Genomic DNA, 19,527 nt, shown 5'->3' on the forward strand with positions numbered 1-19,527 from the left:
CTGTCATTAATACAGGTAAAATGAAAACAGAACTACAGTCAGGTCCAGCCGGATGCTCTGTCCTCTCCAAGCTATTTTTTGATTTGAGAGTATCAGAAAGCCACTCTACCCCCAAATGGGGCTATTCTTCTGGACCCAGTTGGATTGATGGGAGAATTGAATCAAAAATAACATTCTCGCCCTGGTCAGTGTGGCTTGGTTGGAGCATTGTCCTATAAACCAAAACACTGCGGGTTCGATTCCTGATCAGGGCACATGCCTAGGTTGTAGGTTTGGGGCGTGCTAGAGCCAACCAATCAATGTTTCTCTCTGACATCAATGTTTTTCTCTCTTCCCCCCTTGCTATCTCTCTAAAAGCATGTCCTCAGGTGAGGATTTAAAAAAAGAGAGAGAGAGAAAGGTGTTCTGGCTGGTGTGGCTCAGTGGACTAAGTGCTGACCTGTGAACTGAAGGGTCACCAGTTCGATTCCCAGTCAGGGCACATGCCTGGGTTGCAGGTCAGGTCCCCAGTGGGGAGTGTGAGAGGCAACCACACATTGATGTTTCCCTCCCTCTCCTTCTCTCTTCCTCCCCCTCTCTCTAAAAATAAACATCTTTTTTAAAAAGAGAGAAAGAAAATAACATTCTCACACTGGATAATGTCAGGTCACAGCAGGTCTAGGAACCGTCAGAAATGCCCCTGTCCTTTGGGGGATGTCACAGGCCTTGGGGCTGCAGCTCCTGCCTGGGCAGTGGGCTCCAGAGGCCCTGGGCAGGGAATTGCAAGATGCCCCTAGGCCCCTGATCCTGGGTTCCCCAGACTTCTAGGACAAGGACCCACTCACCCCACCTGGTGACTGACCTGCCCAGTGGGAGAACAGAAGGCAGAGCCACCTAAGTCCCCAGGGCCTGCTGCCCTTGCCCAGCAGTGACTTCCAGCCCACACGCAGAGTGTCCCTCACCCACACCCCACCCAGGTATCCTGAGCAGCCACAATCCCTCAGGCCAGGTTTCCAGTCACCGTCTGCAGCCCTCTCCCCACGCCCCACCCGCGGGTGTTTCTGGCTCCGAGAGGGGAAGACGGCCCTGCAACCCGAGAAGAAGTCAACCTCAGCGACGGCGGCACGCTTGTGCCTGTGCATTAATAGAAGCCTCCCTCAGGCCCTGTCACGTGTGGGCAGCTGCTCAGCCCTGCCCAGCGGCCCTCGGCCCCAAGGCCAGCCCACTCTGGCTCGGCCCAACACACTAAACTTAGCTTCTTCCCTCCGCGCCACAATCGCTGTCACCACCCCGGCCCGGCTGCCACCTGCCTGAGGAGCCACTGCTGCCGGACGCTGCCCAGAGCGCCTCCTCCTCGGGACCACCATGGCCCAGACCAAAACGCTGAAGGTCCGAGTAACCCTCTTCTGCATCCTGGTGGGCATCGTGCTGGCCACGGTGGCCGTGGTGACCGACCACTGGGCCGTGCTGAGTCCCCACGTGGAGCACCACAGCGCCACATGCGAGGCGGCCCACTTCGGCCTCTGGCGGATTTGCACCAAGAGCATCGTCATGAGTGACAGTGAGGACAAGAGCTGCGGACCCATCAGCCTGCCTGGGGGTAACGTACCCACTCTGCCCCCATCCCTGCCTCCTGCCCGTCCTTGTCCCCACCCTGGAAAAGAGGCTCAGAAGAGCCCTCCATGACCTGGGTAGGGGGTCTGAACTATAGGGGGCCGTGCTGGGGGCCATGGCCAGTTATAAACCGAGGGCATTTCTCTCTCACTCTTTCTGTCTTCCAAGGCTTGGGGCCTTTCACTCAGAGCAGGGGGCTGGACTTGTGGGACAAGAGGCTCAGGAAAGACACCATGGGCCTGCCAGATGAGGGGCTTCGGGCCCCAGCAGCCATCACTCTTCTGGGTGTGCCCAGCTGCAGCCTCTCCCTACAAGGACAGGCTGGTGGCCCTATGTCCACAGGCTGAAGGGACCTGGGGGGCTGGCAGACTCCTTCCCCAGCCTCCAGGGTGTACAAGGGCTCAGCCACAGAACTTACAGGGCCCCGTGCAAAGGAAAATGCAGGGCTCCTTGCCATTGTTTTGGAATTTCAGGGTGGTAGCAACAGTGTAGGAAACTAAGCGTGGCTCCCTCCTGCGTGCAGGGCCTTGAGCAACCGCCCAGGGCTGAGCACCTGTCTGTGAAGTGGGACCCGGTTGTCGAGGAGCCGCCTGCCTCTTCGGAGAACCGTCAGTCCTCCGGCACGTCCTCCCTTAGTGCAGACCCCTGCAGAGTTGAGAAGCATTTCCTTCCACCGTGATTTGAGCGCAGTCCCCAATTTCCTGCCATGTGAGCCGACCACACTCTGAAGGCAAGCTCCTTGTACAGAATACCTGGTGTTAGGACAGTTAGTCTCCTCTGCAAAGCTGGGGCCCTCCACACTTACAGCAAAGAGAGCGGCGTGTGCTCAGGGGAGAACGCGGCCTGGAGAGTCAGAGGCCGGGCTCCACCCCTGCGTTGCCCATGCCCTGCCCTAAACGACTGAGCTTCCTCCCGAGGTGCTTGGGCTCAGCAACACCAAGTCCTTTCCAGTGCTGAAAACCGTCCCTCCGAGATAGCAAGGTACCAGGGTGAGAGTGGCGTCCCACCTGGTTTTCAGAATTATTCCCTGTTCCCAGACTGGGTGTTCCCCGAAACCTCCCCTCCAAGGAAGTCAGTGCTATGTCCCCCAAATCCTGCAGCGTGTGTGTGAGACAAAGGAGCCCAAACCCTGTTCCTCCCTCCTCCCTCTTCCTTCCCCTCCTGCTGGCTCCCGCCTTGCTCGTTCCCACTGGATGTGCAGAAGACTCGTAAATACCCAGCTGTCTTGGAAACACCGAGTCTCAAGGCTGAGAGCTTTAAATGGCATGAACATGTGCTTGAAGGGTATCACATAGCCCGATGCCCATGCCCCTCAGCCAGCGCTGAGCACACCCGTAAACAGATTCACCATCCAGCCAACTCCCCTGGGCAGGGCAGGGCAGGCAGATTCTCCAGGAATGCCCCCTTTACGGCCCTGTCCACCTGTCCTTGGGGGCGTGTGCCTTTTAAAGGCTGGTGAGTTTACAGGGCAGATGAGCAGGGAGGTGAGCTGGGTCTATACAAGGAGGAGACAGACTGGCGGCAGGTGACCGAACCAGCCGCTGGGGACCAGCAGGCATGGCTTGGCCTTAAACCTGGCCAGTCTACCTCAGAGTGAATCATAGTCAGGAGCACAGCCTTACCCCAAACAAGCTTCTGACCTGCGTTCCTGCCTTCTTCCCTCTCTTTTCTCTGCATGTGAACATCTCTTGCTTTCCCACCTGTGCTCTATAGGATCACTTTTTCCCTGGAGGGGTGAATAGAGTTCATACATGTTCCCCTGTTTATCATTAATAACAAACTTATTAGTAGTAGTATTAAGTTCTTATTATTAATAGTAAGCCCTGCAAAGACAAATAGAGAACTATCTCCCAAATTCTTTTTTAAAGATTTTATTTACTTATTTTTAGAGAGAGGAGAAGGGAGGGAGAAAGAGAGGAAGAGAAACATCAATGTGAGAGAGAAACATCAATTGGCTGCCTCTCATATGTACCCCAACAGGGGACCAAACTTGCAACCCAGGCACGTGCCCTGACCAGGAATCGAACCTGCAACCTTTCGCTTTGCGGGACAAGGCCCACCAACTGAGCCACATGGGTCAGAGTTGCCAAACATTGTTTTAAGTGCTTAACGTATATTACCTTTGGATAACATCAGAAAAAAAATGACATTATAAGAACCTCCAAAAATCCTCTTCTTCACAAAAACAGTGCAAACATTGGCAAAATTGACCATGATCAACTTTTTCAGAACTCTGGAAATTAGCCAGTGTCACAGCAACCCAGCAAGTGCTTATTCAAGAAAAATGGGTGAGTCTCAGTAAGAACAGTGAGGTTTGCGGTGCTTCAATCTGCTCCGGTCTCGTTTCCCCCCAAGTCCATCATCGCCTTGACACTCACAGCTGCCACTCATGGTGAAGCCCAGCAGCCTGGCAGCCGCCCTAGGGGATGGAGCGGGCTGGATCTCTCTCAAAGCCCCATTCCCAGAGGACTGTCACTGTCTGATCTGTGGTGGTCCCCTGGATGTCCCCACTTGCAAGGCTGTCTTTATGTCATCTGACTCTGAGACCATCCAGTGGAAGCAGTAGTTTTCCCAGGGGGCATTTGTCAAAAACAATGAGAAACGCCTGTTCAATACCATAACTGCCCGAAGCAGTAGATGACTGGGCAAACAGCAGTCTACCTGTGAAGCTGGAGAATGAGATGTCCATAGGTGGCTCCGAAAAGTTCCAGCACATTCCTCGGGATTTAGAAAACCCTGTGCACGCAGAGTGTGATGTGCACGCACTGGAAAGACCTGAGAAAGCCCTAAGCTCTCTCCTCTGGCGTACCTCGAGGCTGCGTGCAAGCAGAGAATGAAGGCTAGAGCAGAAAGGTGTGCTGCTCAGCTGCGTGCTGCACTCTCTGCTTAGCGCAGGGCCCCTCAGTAAAGACTGCAGGCATATAAGTTCCCCGAATTTTAGGAAATCTCTGAGCTGGCCACCAAGTTCACCGAGCAGAGATTTCAGTGGCCACACATGACGAAGAATATAGACATTACAAAATTAATTCTGAAAGTCACTAAACAAACAATAACAACAAGGAGCAACAGGAACAAACCTTGGGTAAGAGTGGGAATCTGATTTCTAGAGTCGCTACATTACGTTGTTTAAATTTCCCAGTTCTAAATTTACATTTTAATTTTTTTAATTATAAAACATGCAAAGAACTAAAAATATATGGCCCATACCTAAGTGAAGGAAAGAAACCAATAATAGATCCTTAAGGAAGCCCAGATATTGGACTTACTAGACAAAGACTTTAAATCACCTATTTTAGATGCATTCAAAGATCTAAAAGAAACCATGTCTAAAGGACTAAAGATAAGAATGATGTCTAATGACATCAAGAATATCAGCAATGAGATAGAAATTATTGTAAAAGGAACTAATAGAGATTCTGGAGTTCAGAAGTACAATAACTGAGATGAAAAATATTCACCAGAGGGGTTCCATAGCAGACCTGAGCAAACAGAACAAATCCATGAGCCTAAAGATAGGTCAGCTGAGATTAGCCAGTCTGAGAAACAGACAGAAAAATGGACAGAGCCCGAGACACCTGTGGGACAGAATGAAATGTACCAGTATATGCAGAGTGGTACTCCCAGGAGGGGGAGGGGGGGAGAGAAAGGTGAAGGAAGGATACTGAAAAATCCCTAATGGCTGAAATTTTTCCAAACTTGATGGAAAACATTAATCTAGAAACCCGTGAAGCTTAATGAACTTCAAGCAGGATAAATCAAGACCCAGACACATCATAATCAAAAGACAGATGAGTCAAAAGAGGAAGACAGACCCTCGTGCAAGCAAGAAGTGACTCATCACATACAAAGAATCTTAGTACGGAAAACAGCTCATTTTTTCCCCAAAATCACGGAGGCTAGAAGGCAGTAGATCGATCTCTCTCTCTCTCTCTCTCTCTCTCACATACACACACACCACATATGTGTGTGTGTTTTATATGTATATGTATATATACACCAAAAAATATATATATGCACTCATGTAATCCTCACAAAGTTTTCTATGAGGTCCATACTATTATCATCATCCCATCTTACAGATACAGAAAATGAGGCACAGAGAGTTTGAGTGATTTGACCAAATTCACACAGTTACCATGGCAGAGTATCCAGAATTCGTACCCCTAAAGTTCACCCTTTTCTTGGCCACTTTGTACTACTCTACAACAACCCAGTGATGAGACTTCTGTCGCACGGGTGATTCTCCTTCTACATGTGGGGAAACTGAGGCTCAGTGTGGCTTTCCCAAGGCTAACCTGGTAACAAGCAGAGGCTCAACGGCCAAGTCTCAAACCCGGAGCCTCTTTGCCCTCCAGCCCCCTCCCTTACCTTTCACTCAACATACAAACATAGCTCCCAAAGGCTGCTGACCTGAGAAAACACAGGAGGCCAGCCTCTGCCGTGACATGCACCAGGAGCTGGTGCCCCAAGGAGACTTCCCAGTGTCCCACGCAGCTGCACAATGCTGGGGGCTCTGAAGACACAACCTGTCTCATTTGATTTCCCACTGACCTGAAGAATTTTCAGAGGATTGTCATGCACAAGATCAACACCTGAGGGCAACACTAGTGCCTCCGGAAAGTGAGTGGGACTTCCGCAGCTGTCAGCAGAGGCTGTCTGGCCGCAAGCCCACGGGCCGGGTGGAACGCTGCCTCTTCCAGGCTCTGCCTCTTCAGGGCACAGCGGCAGCCTGCCCCGAGGCCCCGTTTCCCTGGTGGCCCATCTCGTCTTCCAGTACTCGGTGCGGGGACTGGGGCCATACACAAACACATGGTGCTACTGACCCCAGGAATGTCAGGGGCCCCCTTGCCCATCCACACAATCCCATGCTGGAGACCCAGGCCGTAACTAGACTCCTCTCCCACAGGACAGCAGTGCTCTGAAGCTCTGGGGTAGGCTCTTGGGGGTTTCTCCAACCCATTTCATAAAACTCTTCGGTCAGCGGGTGGAGGGAGCCGGAGGACAGAGAAACTACTGTTGGATCTCGAAGAACTTTTACAAATAGAGGGAAGACAACCGGGCACTGATGCAAGTAAGAAATGGGTGAAATGTTTCTCTTTTTTTTTCTAAAAATTCTACTTATTTATTTTTAGAGAGAGGGGAAAGGAAGGAGAGAGAGACAGAAACATCAATGTACAAGAGACACATCAATTGGTTGCCTCTCGCATGCCCCCAACCAGGGACCTGGCCCTTAAGCCAGGCATGTGCCCTGACTAGAATCAACCCAGCAACCTTTTGGTCTGCAGGCAGGTGCTCAATCCACTAAGCCACACCAGCCAGGGCTAGAAGTGGGAGAAATGTTTCTTCCAACCCCTAAAGTACTAGTTCTCTTGGTTTTGTGCAAATCAACAAAGTATTTTTTTATATATTAACATCTGCAGCAACCAGCACCGGATACACCAACACATGCTCAGGGATCACCCAAAAACACCCCTAGCTGCACTAGTTGTTCCAGCTGTCGAAGACAGGTCTGTATTCACTCAAGGATGGCTTGCAGTTAAATGTACCTTCTGTTCTAGTTCTTTGAAATTGGCCCAGTTACATGTGCTTCTGTGTAGTCACTCCCTCGACCACGGCATTTGGTTAGCCAGAACACTCCAACCCCAGCCAAGCCCAACAGCTGAGTTCACCATATTTTAAAAGAAATGACCCACTGAAAGGTTTAGACCACTGAGTCTTCTGGCTGTTTGTGGCAGGTATTTCTGAAATACAGAAAAATAGAAATACAAATTCTAAAAATCACTGTGAGCCATTTGCAGAGACCGAGGGGGCTGGAGGAGCCTCAGGGCCCCTAACCAAGGCCCCAGGTCATCCCCCTGGCATTGGTTTCTCTGCCAACTTAGTCTAAGCACTGTTTCTTCTGCCCAGTGAAGGACCAGAGCCCATCGCCGAAAAGCGGGACACCCTGAGCTCTGTGGAAGTGTCACGGAGGCCAGGCAGGGCCCGGGGAGGATACCAGAGTGCCAGAGGCAAGAAGGCTCAGGATCTGCACAGAATTGTCACTGCCCCCTCCTCCAAATCCTCTACCTGTGACCATGTGGCCCACACAAGGCTCAATTCAGATGTCCTTCCTTTTCAAGTGCCCTCGATACTCTCTTCACCCAGACAGCACCCAAAAGGGCCGGGACAGGTCTGCCCATCCCAAGAGGACCCTGGGCAATTCTTGAGTAACAGTGGCAGATGCCCAGCTTGACTGGTCCTAAATGAGCATCTTGTTGGTGCCAGGTGCGTCCAGGCGAACTCTGGGTCTGACAAGCTCCCACCTATGCTGGACCCATCAGGGACCACGAAGCAGCCTGTGGTCTCCAATGGGCAACCATGGGGCCCTGAGTGGGTGGCGTGTCCCTCCCAGGTTCAGGGCAAAAGGCACTGGCCTTTCTCATGTGTGAAGTCCAAGAGAGGAGACGGGGTTGGCCTTTCTGTCTTCGAGCCCTAAGTTCAGCCACATGAGACAGAAGCTGAGACTTCTACATGTCCTCAGCGGAAACCCTGCCCACTGGACTGGGTGCCCCTGTCCCCCGCCCCCGTGTGTGAGAGCACTGAACAGGGGAGGGGAGGGACAGGGGTGCTGTGCCTGGGCCCCTGAGGGGAAAACCCACCCCCCCACCCAGGATCCACAAGCTTGCTTCCCAGGCATGCAGCCTCCCCCTGTGATCTCAGAAAGTTTTTGTGGCACCACCCATGGGCAGCAGCGTTCATGCAGAATGGAGCCTGGAGCTTATCTGGCAGGGCTGACGACACAAAGCAACTGTGCAGGTGCAGCCGCAGCCACCAGGAGCCGCCGTGCAGCTGGGCCGCGGCCAGGCGCCCATGGGCCTCCATCGGGCCCTCCGCTCCGGGGGCCTCCATCTCGAGGCCTGAAAGCAGTCAGGGAGGCAGCTGAGCACGAAACACACTGGAATCCAGTCAATTCTTCTCAGAGTTTTCAGTGACAAACAAAACTGGCCCTTAAAGAATGAAACAGAAAAATGCTCCTTTGTCCAGAGGGAGGTACGTGGTGACATACGACATAGCACAAGCCACTTTGATGCAGTGATTCAACAGAAGCTACAGTGGATAATCTAACAAACAGAAGAGCGTTATGCTTTAAAATAGCACCGGAAGCTGTGAGAGAGAAAAGAGCAGCTTCGATTCTGACGTCACCACTGGTAGGCACACACCCCAGGTAACTCGGTTCAGAAGGAAAGTGATTTAAATATAGAAGCTCAAAGAGAAGGTGGTTTACCGCTTGGAACATTTACTGCGGCTAAGCCAGGCTTGATCTCCAGGGGTCACTTCCTCCCCCACAGCGGGAGGGGCAGGAACCCTGACGTGGGGGAGGAGGGGAGAGAGGGAGGCCCAGGCTTCAGGGGGCAAGAGATGATTTAGGCCAGACAGAAGGAAGCCTGCATCCAGTGAAGGCAGGGCTCCAGGTGCGTCTCCGAAAAAAAGGAGGCATCAATCGCCTCAAGAAAGTGTAAATACAACCTGAAGGTAAAGAAATAAATGCACAAGCCAGATGCCATCTAAACAGGGATGTTTTCCTTTGAAGATCATGGATCCACATGGGCTTCACACAAATAAAAAGCAACCTAATTTAGTTTTCCTTTTTTTTATTTTTAAAGATTTTATTTATCTATTTTTCAGAGAGAAGGGAAGGGAGGGAAGAAGAAAGAGGGAGAGAAACATCGATATTTGTGAGAGATACATCAATCGGTTGCCTCTCGCACACATCCAACCAGGAACCCGGCCCGCAACCCAGGCATGCACCCTGACTGGGAATCGAACCGGCGACCCCCTGGTCCACAGGCCGGCACTTAAGCCACTGAGCCACACCATCTGGGGCTAATTTAGTTTTCTTAAAGAAACAGAATAATAGAACCCACCCATCTACTTCCTAAATTAGGAGTAAAGAATATTGAATTGTATTCAATATGCAATAAGACTACCCTTTGAGTTTGTAGTATATCTACTTATAAGAGAAACAAAAAGGAAAAAGAAGAAGAGAAATCATGACTGAAGTTACATTTAAAATACACATGAATTTCTTTGTTCTGAGACTTTCCTCTATCCCCTACCACATCCAGACTGTATGTCCCGCTGTCCACATACCTTCTGTGGGTTTCCTGATGCTCACCAGATGGGCCGTCCTGGCTGGGCTGCCTCCACAGCCCCAGGCACCGAGCGTCCGATGAAAAGATGTGCTGGTCACATTTGGCCCGTGAATGGATTCTACTGAGCCTTCGCCCAGTCCATCCAGGTGGTCCCCTCAGAAAAGCACTTTGTGGGGCATTTTAGGGGCCTGGAGCAGGGCTCGCCAACCATCAGAATCTCTGGGAAAGCTTTTGGAAAACACTGCTTGCTTCCCCAGCCACACCCAGGGAATCCGGTCGGCCTGACCGCCAACACACGGCTCTGGGTCGTGGTGTGCCCCAGGGTTTCTTTCAGCACTGCTGACACTTGGGGCTGTCCTGTGCACAGTAGGATGTTTAACAGCATCTTGGCTTTTACCCAGTAGGTGCCATTGGCAACCCTGCCCACTCGTGACACCAAAAAATGTCTCCAGACATTGCCCAATGACCCCTGGGGGGCAGAACCAGACCCAGGTTGAGAACCACTGTTCAGCCCTTTGTTGACCATGCACCCCGTACCTCCTGACAAGCGACTTGAGCCCTGGGCCTCGATTATCCCATCTGCCTAATGGGCTCAGTCCCCACAGCACTGCCTGTCCCTCTGCCTCAGTCAGCTTTGGCTCCCTGAAGCTCTGCCAGCCTCTTATGCAACCCCCCTAACCGAGTGAAATTTTGGTCTAATGGTCAGAGAAAGAGGCTTGTCTCAGCCCAGAGTGAGGGTCTGGGGACAAGATGACCGGCCATGCAGCAGGTCCCTTCATGCCGCCCCAGTGGGGCCACGTCCAGTCTTTCCTGACCAAGCCTCTGCCTCGGCTGCAGGCTCCTTTCTCTCGACTCATAGGCTGTCTCCCTCCTTTGCAGAGAAAAACTGTTCCTACTTCAGGCACTTTAACCCAGGAGAGAGCTCAGAGATCTTCGAATTCACCACTCAGAAAGGTAAGGCTGCGGCGGAAAGCAGGGAGGGCAGGGAGGACTGGCTGCCGTCACACGCTGCTGAGCCAGAAAATCATTTGGCACAGAAGCCCTGACTTCCCCGAGCTTGATGAAAACGGCCCTGTCACCCTCTGCGCTCCGGAGACAGAGGTGCTCCGTCTCCCCGCATCCCCAGCCTCCATCCATCAGGGCTGGTGAGAGGCTGGAAAAGAGCCGGCCCCTGGCCGGCCCCTGAATTGCAGAAGGAATGCGTTTTCCAGCAGAGCCCAAGGGGAGCTGTTGTGATGGGAGCTAGGGAAACGGAACAAGTGCTCATGCCCCTGCGATGGTTTTCGGGGCTGGTGGCTTGGAGTCCGTGGGGAACTGTCCGATTCCCTCCCTCGAAATCAAGAATAGGAGAGTGGGGGGTCGTGGGGAGACATGGGCCCTGGGGCCTTCAGGGAACCATGGAGCTCCTGCACCCCACTGTCGTGAGTACTGGTCCACACCTACACGTGTGCGGATGGCTGCACACAGTGTGGGATGCACACACACTCTGATAGATCCTTATATGCTGGTGCATCACTAACACACACACTAGCAATCCTACACCTGTGGCACATGTGCACGCACACACACAATCACAGCCGCCCACTCTGCAACGAGCCACACTTCAGAGGCTGCTTGTCAGCCCCATTCTGACCGACTGCCTGCCCCTTCTGCCCTGTCACTCAGAGGAAGTTTTCTGCTCCAGAAAGGCCTCCAGTCACACGCCTCCTGCCCCTTTCTGAGGCCTCTGCCCCCAGAGTGAGGAGGGGGGTGGACTTGCAGTTTACTGCAACCCAGGATTGGAATTAGGTCATTACCCGTCAGCGACTTTGAGTGCATGATTTCCTCTCTCGGGCCCTCAGTCTTTCCACAAACACAGTGGGAACCACAGTATGTGGTATCGTCACCCACCGGTTGGCGGCACAGCCGGCTGAGGCCCGAGGCCCCAGGACAGGGCCGCTGAGGTGCCCTCTGGGCCCTGTGTGTGTTGCAGAGTACAGCATCTCGGCCGCTGCCATCGCCATCTTCAGCCTCGGCTTCGCCATCATAGGAACCGTCTGCGTGCTCCTGTCCTTCGGGAAGAAGCGGGATTACCTGCTGAGGCCGGCATCCATGTTCTACGCCTTCTCAGGTAGCACGGGGGCTCCCGCCCGTGCGCCCGGGCTGGGGGGCCGATGTCCCGGGGTGAGGGATGCTGCCGCCCGTCCTCACCCTGACCCTGTGATGTGAGTCTAGAGGGACGCCCAGGCTCCACGCAGCAGCAGGCCTGGCCCGTGTGCCATCTTCTCTCGGTGGGTCTAGGAGGGCAAGTGTTGGCAATTTGTCCATTTCTCACAAAGACTTAATCAGCAAGCCACTGAGAGCAATGCCAGTTACTAACACACTTTAAATGAATCCAGCGAAAATACTAACAAAAGATGGGGAGACACGCAGGTAATGTAACCTGAGGTTGGGCGAACTGTGCAGTGAGCAGGCAGCGGGGGCGCTTTTGCAGGTGTCCACTTAGATCCTCAGTCTCCAGCTTCCTCCCGCCCGGGACTGGGTCTCCACCGTGCCCGGGAGCAGACGCCAGTGGGGGCGGGACCCTGAGCGTGCGGGTCTTCCCCGCAGGCCTCTGCATCTTCGTCTCGGTGGAGGTCTTGCGGCAGTCGGTGAAGCGCATGATCGACAGCGAGGACACCGTCTGGATCGAGTACTATTACGCCTGGTCCTTCGCCTGCGCATGCGCTGCCTTCGTGCTCCTCTTCCTGGGCGGCCTCGCCCTGCTCCTCTTCTCCCTGCCTCGGATGCCCCGCAACCCCTGGGAGTCCTGCATGGATGCCGACCCCGACCACTAGCCCTCCTGGGGCCCCAGCGACTCTCAGGGCTTTCCCCTCAGCGGGCAGCACCCAGCCCAGAACATCCTAGAAAGGAGGCAGGAGCTTTCCATCTTCCCGGTTCCCCCACCTGCCCCACAACAGCTGCCACTGTTTCCCTTCTCTGAGCACTTCTGTGGGCTGTGACAGGCTCCTCTGTGAATCCAGCAAGTGGCCGTGACCCAGACCTGCCCACGGTGGGGGGGAGGCAGGTCCGGCAGGTGCACAGGTGTTTGCAAAGGCCTGACCTTCCACCGCAGCTCCAAGGTGTCCCCACGGTGCCAGCTGTCTTTGATAAGCTGGCTCCCGTTGTCCTCTCAGCCTCACAGGGACACCCTGTGTGCACTGCCAGCTCCGGGTGCTCCCCTGTGTCTGCAGCCAGCCCCTCTGTCCTTGGTGACAAGATGCCCCCTTTTCAGTGAGCTGAACATTCTGTCCTTGGCTTCCAGGAGGCCTGAGAAGCATTTTTAACTGGGTATTTTCTGACCATGGTTTGAAATAAAAGCTCTTTGAAAACTTGCTTTTTCCTTGTGTGGTGCCATAGCAATCGCCAGGATTCCTGACTACAGCTCAGGGGCCACCCCGACACTGAGGGAGAAAGGAAAGCGTGTCCCTGGGAATGCTGAGGACTCGTGTGGGGGGGCCAGGCGGGACGAGAGGTCCTGTTTACCAACGGGATTCCAGCTTGTCTCTCTGGGGCCCGGGATTTTCTCTGGAGAAGCCAGAGACCATCTGACTAGGCAGGGGTGTTAAAAATAGGAGGGGTTATTTCCAGAGCGCCGGCATGCTAGGCATCCAAGTGCTGACACAGCAGCATGGCCACGAGTGTCCGATTTCTGATGCTGGATTTTTGTTGCAAAGCACCTCAGGAAGCAGGGCTTAGCAGTCAAACATGTAGCCACACGGGGTGCCAGCATTTCTACCCTCCTTCCTCCCAAAGCCCTGCCGTACTCACCCAGCCCGAGGGACGGCAAGTCGGACGCAGCTGGCGGTGAGGATCCGTGTGCTCCTGGCCTGGAACGTGCACCGGAGGCTCTGTGTGAGGCTCGTTCTCCCAGCATGGGGGCCGCAGGCCACGGGCTGGGGGCCACGCCTGGTCCCCTGTCTGTTGCACGGCTCACAGGCGAAGGATTCTTTTTTCCTTTTTTTTTTTACAATTTTAAATGGTTTTAAAAAAAGTTAAAAGGAGATTGGCATTTCACAATGGGTAAGAAGAAAGATGGTTGACCTCATTCCACAAACTCCATTTTGGAGGTCAGTATTATTGGTTTATTATTATTATTATTATTACTTTTAGAATAATTAGATTGGTGTGCATTTTATATTTCTACATGGGTGATTGTATTTTTTATTTTTAAGGTTTTGTTTATTTATTTATATTTAGAGAGAGGGGAAGGGAGGGAGAAAGAGAGAGACAGACAGAAACATCGATCTGTTGCCTCTTGTGCATGCCCTGACCAGCAAACCGAACCACAACCCAGGCCTGTGTCCTAACTGGGAATCGAACCGGTGAACCTTGTTTTTCAGGATGACACTCACCTCACTGAGCCACACCAGTCAGGGCAGGTGCCCATGTTTTTAGCACCGAAAAACACTTCTGACTGGCTACCCACTGGACAGAACACATATGGCTTTATCGAGTTTTGATTCTTTCAAGAGACAAAGGTGTGCCAGGAACTGCCGTGCAGACAGAGGGACTGGAGGGCGGCTGCTCCTGCCACTGCTGCAGAGAAAAAGGCAAAGCGAGGATGCAAAATAGAGCCCGACGCTGGAGACAAACAAACAAGCAAACCCACCAAAGCAGTAGAACACCCTTGTCTTCCCAGCCTACCACCTTGGTGCTTGCTGGGAGGGGCAGCTGGGCAGTCCACTCCAGCGGGGTCTGGCTCAGGAGTCAAGGCGCCCGTGGGCCCTGACTGCAGCTGTCAGCCAGGCCACGCCCAGAGGGCCGGGGGGCAGGGGGCGAAGTAAAGCAGCTGGACGTTTTGCCCTAACGTGTGTACTTAGCGTCAGAAATCCACAGCCGCTAATCCCTCGCTGAGTGTGCATGAATTCAACAATCGTCAAACCCTGAGGTTCCATAACACTTTCACTTTTCCAGCCTTTTAAAATCCATAAAATTTTAGGAGGCGAGGAAGGCAGCAGAGCCAAGACTAGCAACTCAGCTGTCCAGATGAATAGCATTTGCGTGGGATATGCTAAAACCCTGGGGTAAAATCCACATGGCAGGAAGTTGGCCACCTTCGCCACTTCTAGGTGCACAGCTCGTCGGTGCCGGGCACGTTCACGTTGTTGTGGGGCCGACCTCCGGAGCCCTTCGATCTTCCAGAAATGCAGTACCCGTTAAACAGCTCCCCAGCGTCTCCACCCACCCTGCGCCTGGTGACCACCACCCTACTTTCTGTCTCTGTGAATGTGACAACCCCAGGTGCCTCCTGTGAGTGGAATCGTAAGAGTATTTGTTCCTTTGTGTTTGGCTTATTTCACTTAGTACGGTGTCCTCAAATTTCATCCGGGTTTTATCCTCTGTCACAATGTCCGTCCTTTTTAAGGCCGAATAACCTTTCACAGGAGGTGTGGGCCCTACTTTGGTTCTCCATCCATCCGTCTACCGACACCTGGGCCGCTTCCACCTTTTGGCCGTTGTGAATAATGCGGCTATAAAACCAGTTGTACGAGTATGTCTCCAGGACCACACATTCGATTCTTTTGGATAATACTGTGAGATTTTTTTAAAGTCAAAATTGTTGCCAAATGTCCATGATGAACATGATGTCATAAGTAAACTGAGGCAGGCCCTGAATCACTGATGTTTCCGGTAGTGTCACACTCGCTCCTCAGCTCTGCCTGGCAGTGGGAGAGGCTGCAGAGACCCCCAGTGCACAGAAGAGAGGCCCGGAGGCCGGAGAAGCACGTGCTCCCTGGGCGCTGGCTAACTGGCGCCCGAACAGGAGTGGGCACTGAGGCTGCTGGGCTCCCACCAGGGCCCCTCCCCCATCCTGCCTTGCCTCCACGCCAGGCAACTGGGAGAACCAAGAGACATGTCACCCTCTCTTCAGCAAACACATAGGAAGTAGGTCCTTCCCAAGTCTGGTTCTTATTCATGCCTCCTCGAGGCTGAACATATCAAGGATCTCTGTGTGCCTCTATCTTCCCCGGCTAACCCGGAAAGAGGGGTTTTAATCGTATCCTATTACAATATTTTTCCTGCCAGTGTGACTCGTCCCATTTCCATAAAATATTTTATTTACAAATTCATGTCTAATTCATACCCTGCCCATTTTCAGAAAAGATTGGAGGTGGGAACAAGGTATTCACAAGCCCCTGAGGTGCAACATCCCTATTAAACCCACAACAGGGCTCAGGTGGGGACGCTGCCGCCTGTGGCCGGCTCATGTCTCCAGCTCACCGTCTCCCTCGGGTGCAGCCACTGCAGCTGAAGTGGGTGCCCACACAAGGCTGTTACCAAGGGCAATGCTGTCTCCTCTTCTGACTTTGCTCCTGACAAGAATTTTCGGCCTTAATGTGAAAGACCCAGCCTCTTTTACATTCTTGCTGATTTGGGATTAGACTTGCCCCTCTCTTCACCCACAAAGCAGTCCTGGTAACCCCAGGGGAAGAAGGAGGGTGGGGGATTCCTCTCCAGCACAACCCGAGTGCTGGGCTCCTGATTTCACAGCCAACATGCTCCCCACCCCCACCCTGCCAGGCTAGAACTTGTGCTTCCCTTCAGCAGGGTCTGAGGGCGACCAAGGGCATGTCTTAAAGCACTAATGAGCTTTCTAAAACCAGGGATACAGTTTTACCTGGAAGCACCCAAGTGGCAGGGAGGTGACAACCTATAATCTGCCTAATGGAGAGGAAAATGAGGAAAGGAAATGCCACAACCGAGGCTGGCAAACCCAGGACACACGGGCCACGGGGCAGCCGGCGGTTATGAAGAAGGGGTGAGGCTGCAGGGCAGACGGAACAGGAGGACCCCCGCTGTGCGGGTTTCCAGAGGTGCGATCTACGAGGGAGGACAGGTGGCGCCTGGCTGAAGGGAGCCTCTCCCCCTCTAACTGCGTCCAGGTAGTTGGACGATGTCTCAAGACAGAAAGGGCCACCCATGCAGTGGGTGAGGACCCAGCTCCACCCTCGGCCAGAGAAGCCGCCCAGCCCACGTGCACCTAACAGGCTTCAGTTGTTCCTCCTGGGGCAGAAGCCATCGCATGCTCAACGCATCTCAGGCATCATCTCGGGACCTAAAAGACCTCCAAGGAGTTCCAACTCGTGCTGGAACTTTCTGCGAAGGAGACCTTCAGCCGTTTCTCTGTGTGCATTTCAACTTCTTGCCTGTGTTTCACAGATGGGGGGTTTTGCCCCGTGGTAGGCAGTCTTTGTAAAACTCAGGCCTGCGCCTACCTGCTCAGGGAAAAGGGTACGAGCAGATACATTTCTGTTTATCTATCTGGACCACAGGTTTGCTCCTGTTGTCCAACTGAAACAAAATAAGGAAAATAAATCAGCACTGGATTTAGACATCAGACAGCATCTGCCTTTCGTGAATCCCAGTTTCGAGCGTCTGTGTGCTTCAGAACACCCTCGGTGCTCTGATGGATTGATCTTATAAGAAGCAGTCATAACTGTATTTACTAAAGTTATAAAAGTAAAACATACATTTACATACTACATATTTAGGCCTTACATTTTTAGGTTCTAACATAACACTGTGGTGGGTTTTTTGGGGGTTTTTTTTTGTTTTGTTTTTGTTTTTAAGATTCTGTTGCTTAAGATTTTTGGAAACCATTGGCAACGTTCCTTCTAGCTACGTTCCATGATGCAGATCTTGCGGTCAAAACCTGTAGGAGTTCAAGAAAGAAAGAGCTCTTTAAAATAATTTTCTCTTGCTTACCGTACGGATGGCCAAGGAAGGATCTGAGGAAGGAAGGGGTACGATGAAGACGGACGGACAGGGGTATGAATGAGCTGTGTCTGCAGGGCAGAGGTCACGGGCGGAGACAGTAGCTAGAAGCCGCAGGGTAGGAAGTGTGCCCTTTTCGAGACCTACAGCCCTGCCTTTCACCTGTCAGCTGACAGGTGTCTGGAATAATTCTCCATCTCTCCTGTCACCACGGATTCCCTGCGCCAGCCATGCCGTCTGTCTCCCTGCCACTGGAACTGGTCTCCTGCAGGTCACCAACGACCTCGCAGGTGCCCACTGCATCTTGCTACAGCTTTCCGTAGCATTTCATGCTTCTGACCTCTGCGCCCTTCTAAAAGCTCACTGATGCTTCTGTCTGTACTGTTGCTCTCCACAACGTTTGTGTTTTTACACCTGCCCCTTAAACTCAGGTGTCTCCAGAGTTTTCTGTCTTCTGCCTCCACATCTCACAGTTTCTAAGAATTCCTTCTGCCCCTGTGTCTATGGCCCTGGCCCCTGCCTCCGGCCCATCTCTGCTCACAGGTTTCGGTCCCGCTGCCTGCTGCCTTTCGCTAAGTTTTAGGGGGGCCTGCTCCCTGGATGTTCCAGCGCTCCCTAGACGTGGAAGTGCAATCCCAACCTCGGACTCTTCTTACCCAAACCTGCTCTCCTTCGTCGCTCCCGCATTTTGAAGGCACTACACCTGCACGTTCACCCAGGCCATGCATCACTGTGGGTGCCCTGACTCCGAGCTGCCCACCGACGGAGCCGAGCCTCACAGACCCCACTTCTGAAATGACTCCCAAAGTCATGCCCTCCTCGTGTCCCTGCTGCCACCGGAGGCCAGGCTCTCTTACCCTCCACTTGAGCCCTGGCCACCCTCCAATGTGGCTTTCCAAACATACCAACCCCATCCACATCTGTCCCCAAAGGGAGGGCCTTCTCCTAAGCAAATACGTGCTTACTGAGCATGCTCAGTTCCTAATGATGCTATGACCAATCTCACAAACTTAGTGGCTAAAAGGACACAGATTGATCCTCTTACAGTGCTCCGCAGGTCAGAAGTCTAAAATGAGGTTCATGATGCTAAAATCAAGGTGTGAGCAGGGAGGTTCCTTCCGGAGGCTTCAGGTGAGAATGCATTTCCTCATGGCTCCAGCCCCTCAGGACCGCCCACTTTCTTCGGTCTGCCGTGGCCTCACCCCAGTCTCTCTGCCTTCGTGCTCACACCCTGCTTCTCTGACTGTGGCCCTCCCGCCTCCCTCTCCTGAGGACTTTCGTGATGACAGCGGACCCCTCCAGGTAACCCGAGATCATCTCCCATCTCGAGATCCTAACATAACCCCACCTGCAAAGTCCCTTTCTCCACAGTGATTCACAGGTCCCGGGCACTAGGTGTGGACATGCGCTCAGAGGTTCTGAGGACTCAGGTGTGGGTATCTTGGGCCTCTTGGGGAACCATTATTCCACCTCCCCCACTGAGTATCAACACTGCGTGGTAGGTACTGTGCTAAATTAGGACATAACCAGAAATACATTATGGTCCTGCCCCTCAGGAACTTTGAGTTCAATGGTGGATGATTTCAAAATAAAACATAAGTGCCATGAGATTTGGGGGGGTTCCTTGGAAACACAAAAGGACATGCATGTGGTCTGTCCCGTTTCTGAATGTGCTAAATGTAAGGTTTTCTTAGACCCCGCCGAGGAAATAAGCAGCCAATTAGCCATGGAAACAGGCAGATGAGCTTTATTGTGGAAGTTTGTGCTCCCGGGCGATGTTTTCCCCGCCTGGAGAAGGGGCTAAGAAAAGACCGCGTGGGAGAAGGGAAAGGCTGGGAGTTTTATATGGCTGGACTTCGCGCAGGACCCAAGGATTGGTTCTTGGTGAACAAAGAAGCAACTTAGCATTGGTGGCTCCTGGTCTGATGTCAGTCACCTCTTCTGGGTCAGAGGTCAGTTGCCATATTACTTGTAGTCCAAATGGTGGCCATATTTGTAGTCCAAAATGCTAATTGTAACTAGATTCCTACTTGTCCTACCCTGCCCATCCTGACACTAAAATCCT

The 19,527-nt window shown here is 52.8% G+C and overlaps 1 protein-coding gene across 1 annotated transcript; it reads left to right on the forward strand.

Annotated features, from left to right (window-relative positions):
* The first annotated feature begins 1,155 nt into the window (after positions 1-1,155).
* CACNG1 (calcium voltage-gated channel auxiliary subunit gamma 1) lies at positions 1,156-12,568 on the forward strand. The gene is made up of 4 exons (XM_028522121.2): positions 1,156-1,579; positions 10,605-10,679; positions 11,698-11,835; positions 12,315-12,568. Exons 1-4 carry the CDS (start codon positions 1,345-1,347, stop codon positions 12,539-12,541), a joined length of 675 nt encoding a protein of 224 aa, XP_028377922.1. The 5' UTR covers positions 1,156-1,344; the 3' UTR covers positions 12,542-12,568.
* Positions 12,569-19,527: the final 6,959 nt, after the last annotated feature.

The sequence above is a fragment of the Phyllostomus discolor genome, chromosome 8 (assembly GCF_004126475.2).
Source record: "Phyllostomus discolor isolate MPI-MPIP mPhyDis1 chromosome 8, mPhyDis1.pri.v3, whole genome shotgun sequence".
In the NCBI taxonomy this organism is placed as follows: domain Eukaryota; kingdom Metazoa; phylum Chordata; class Mammalia; order Chiroptera; family Phyllostomidae; genus Phyllostomus; species Phyllostomus discolor.

What these genes read in the sequence shown, in the direction of transcription:
- CACNG1 (XM_028522121.2), top strand. Translation starts at nt 1,345, where the DNA reads ATGGCCCAGACCAAAACGCTGAAGGTCCGAGTAACCCTCTTCTGCATC. An exon ending in CGAATTCACCACTCAGAAAG is followed by an intron (nt 10,680 to 11,697) that starts GTAAGGCTGCGG and finishes TGTGTGTTGCAG; the next exon opens with AGTACAGCATCTCGGCCGCT. An exon ending in CATGTTCTACGCCTTCTCAG is followed by an intron (nt 11,836 to 12,314) that starts GTAGCACGGGGG and finishes TCTTCCCCGCAG; the next exon opens with GCCTCTGCATCTTCGTCTCG.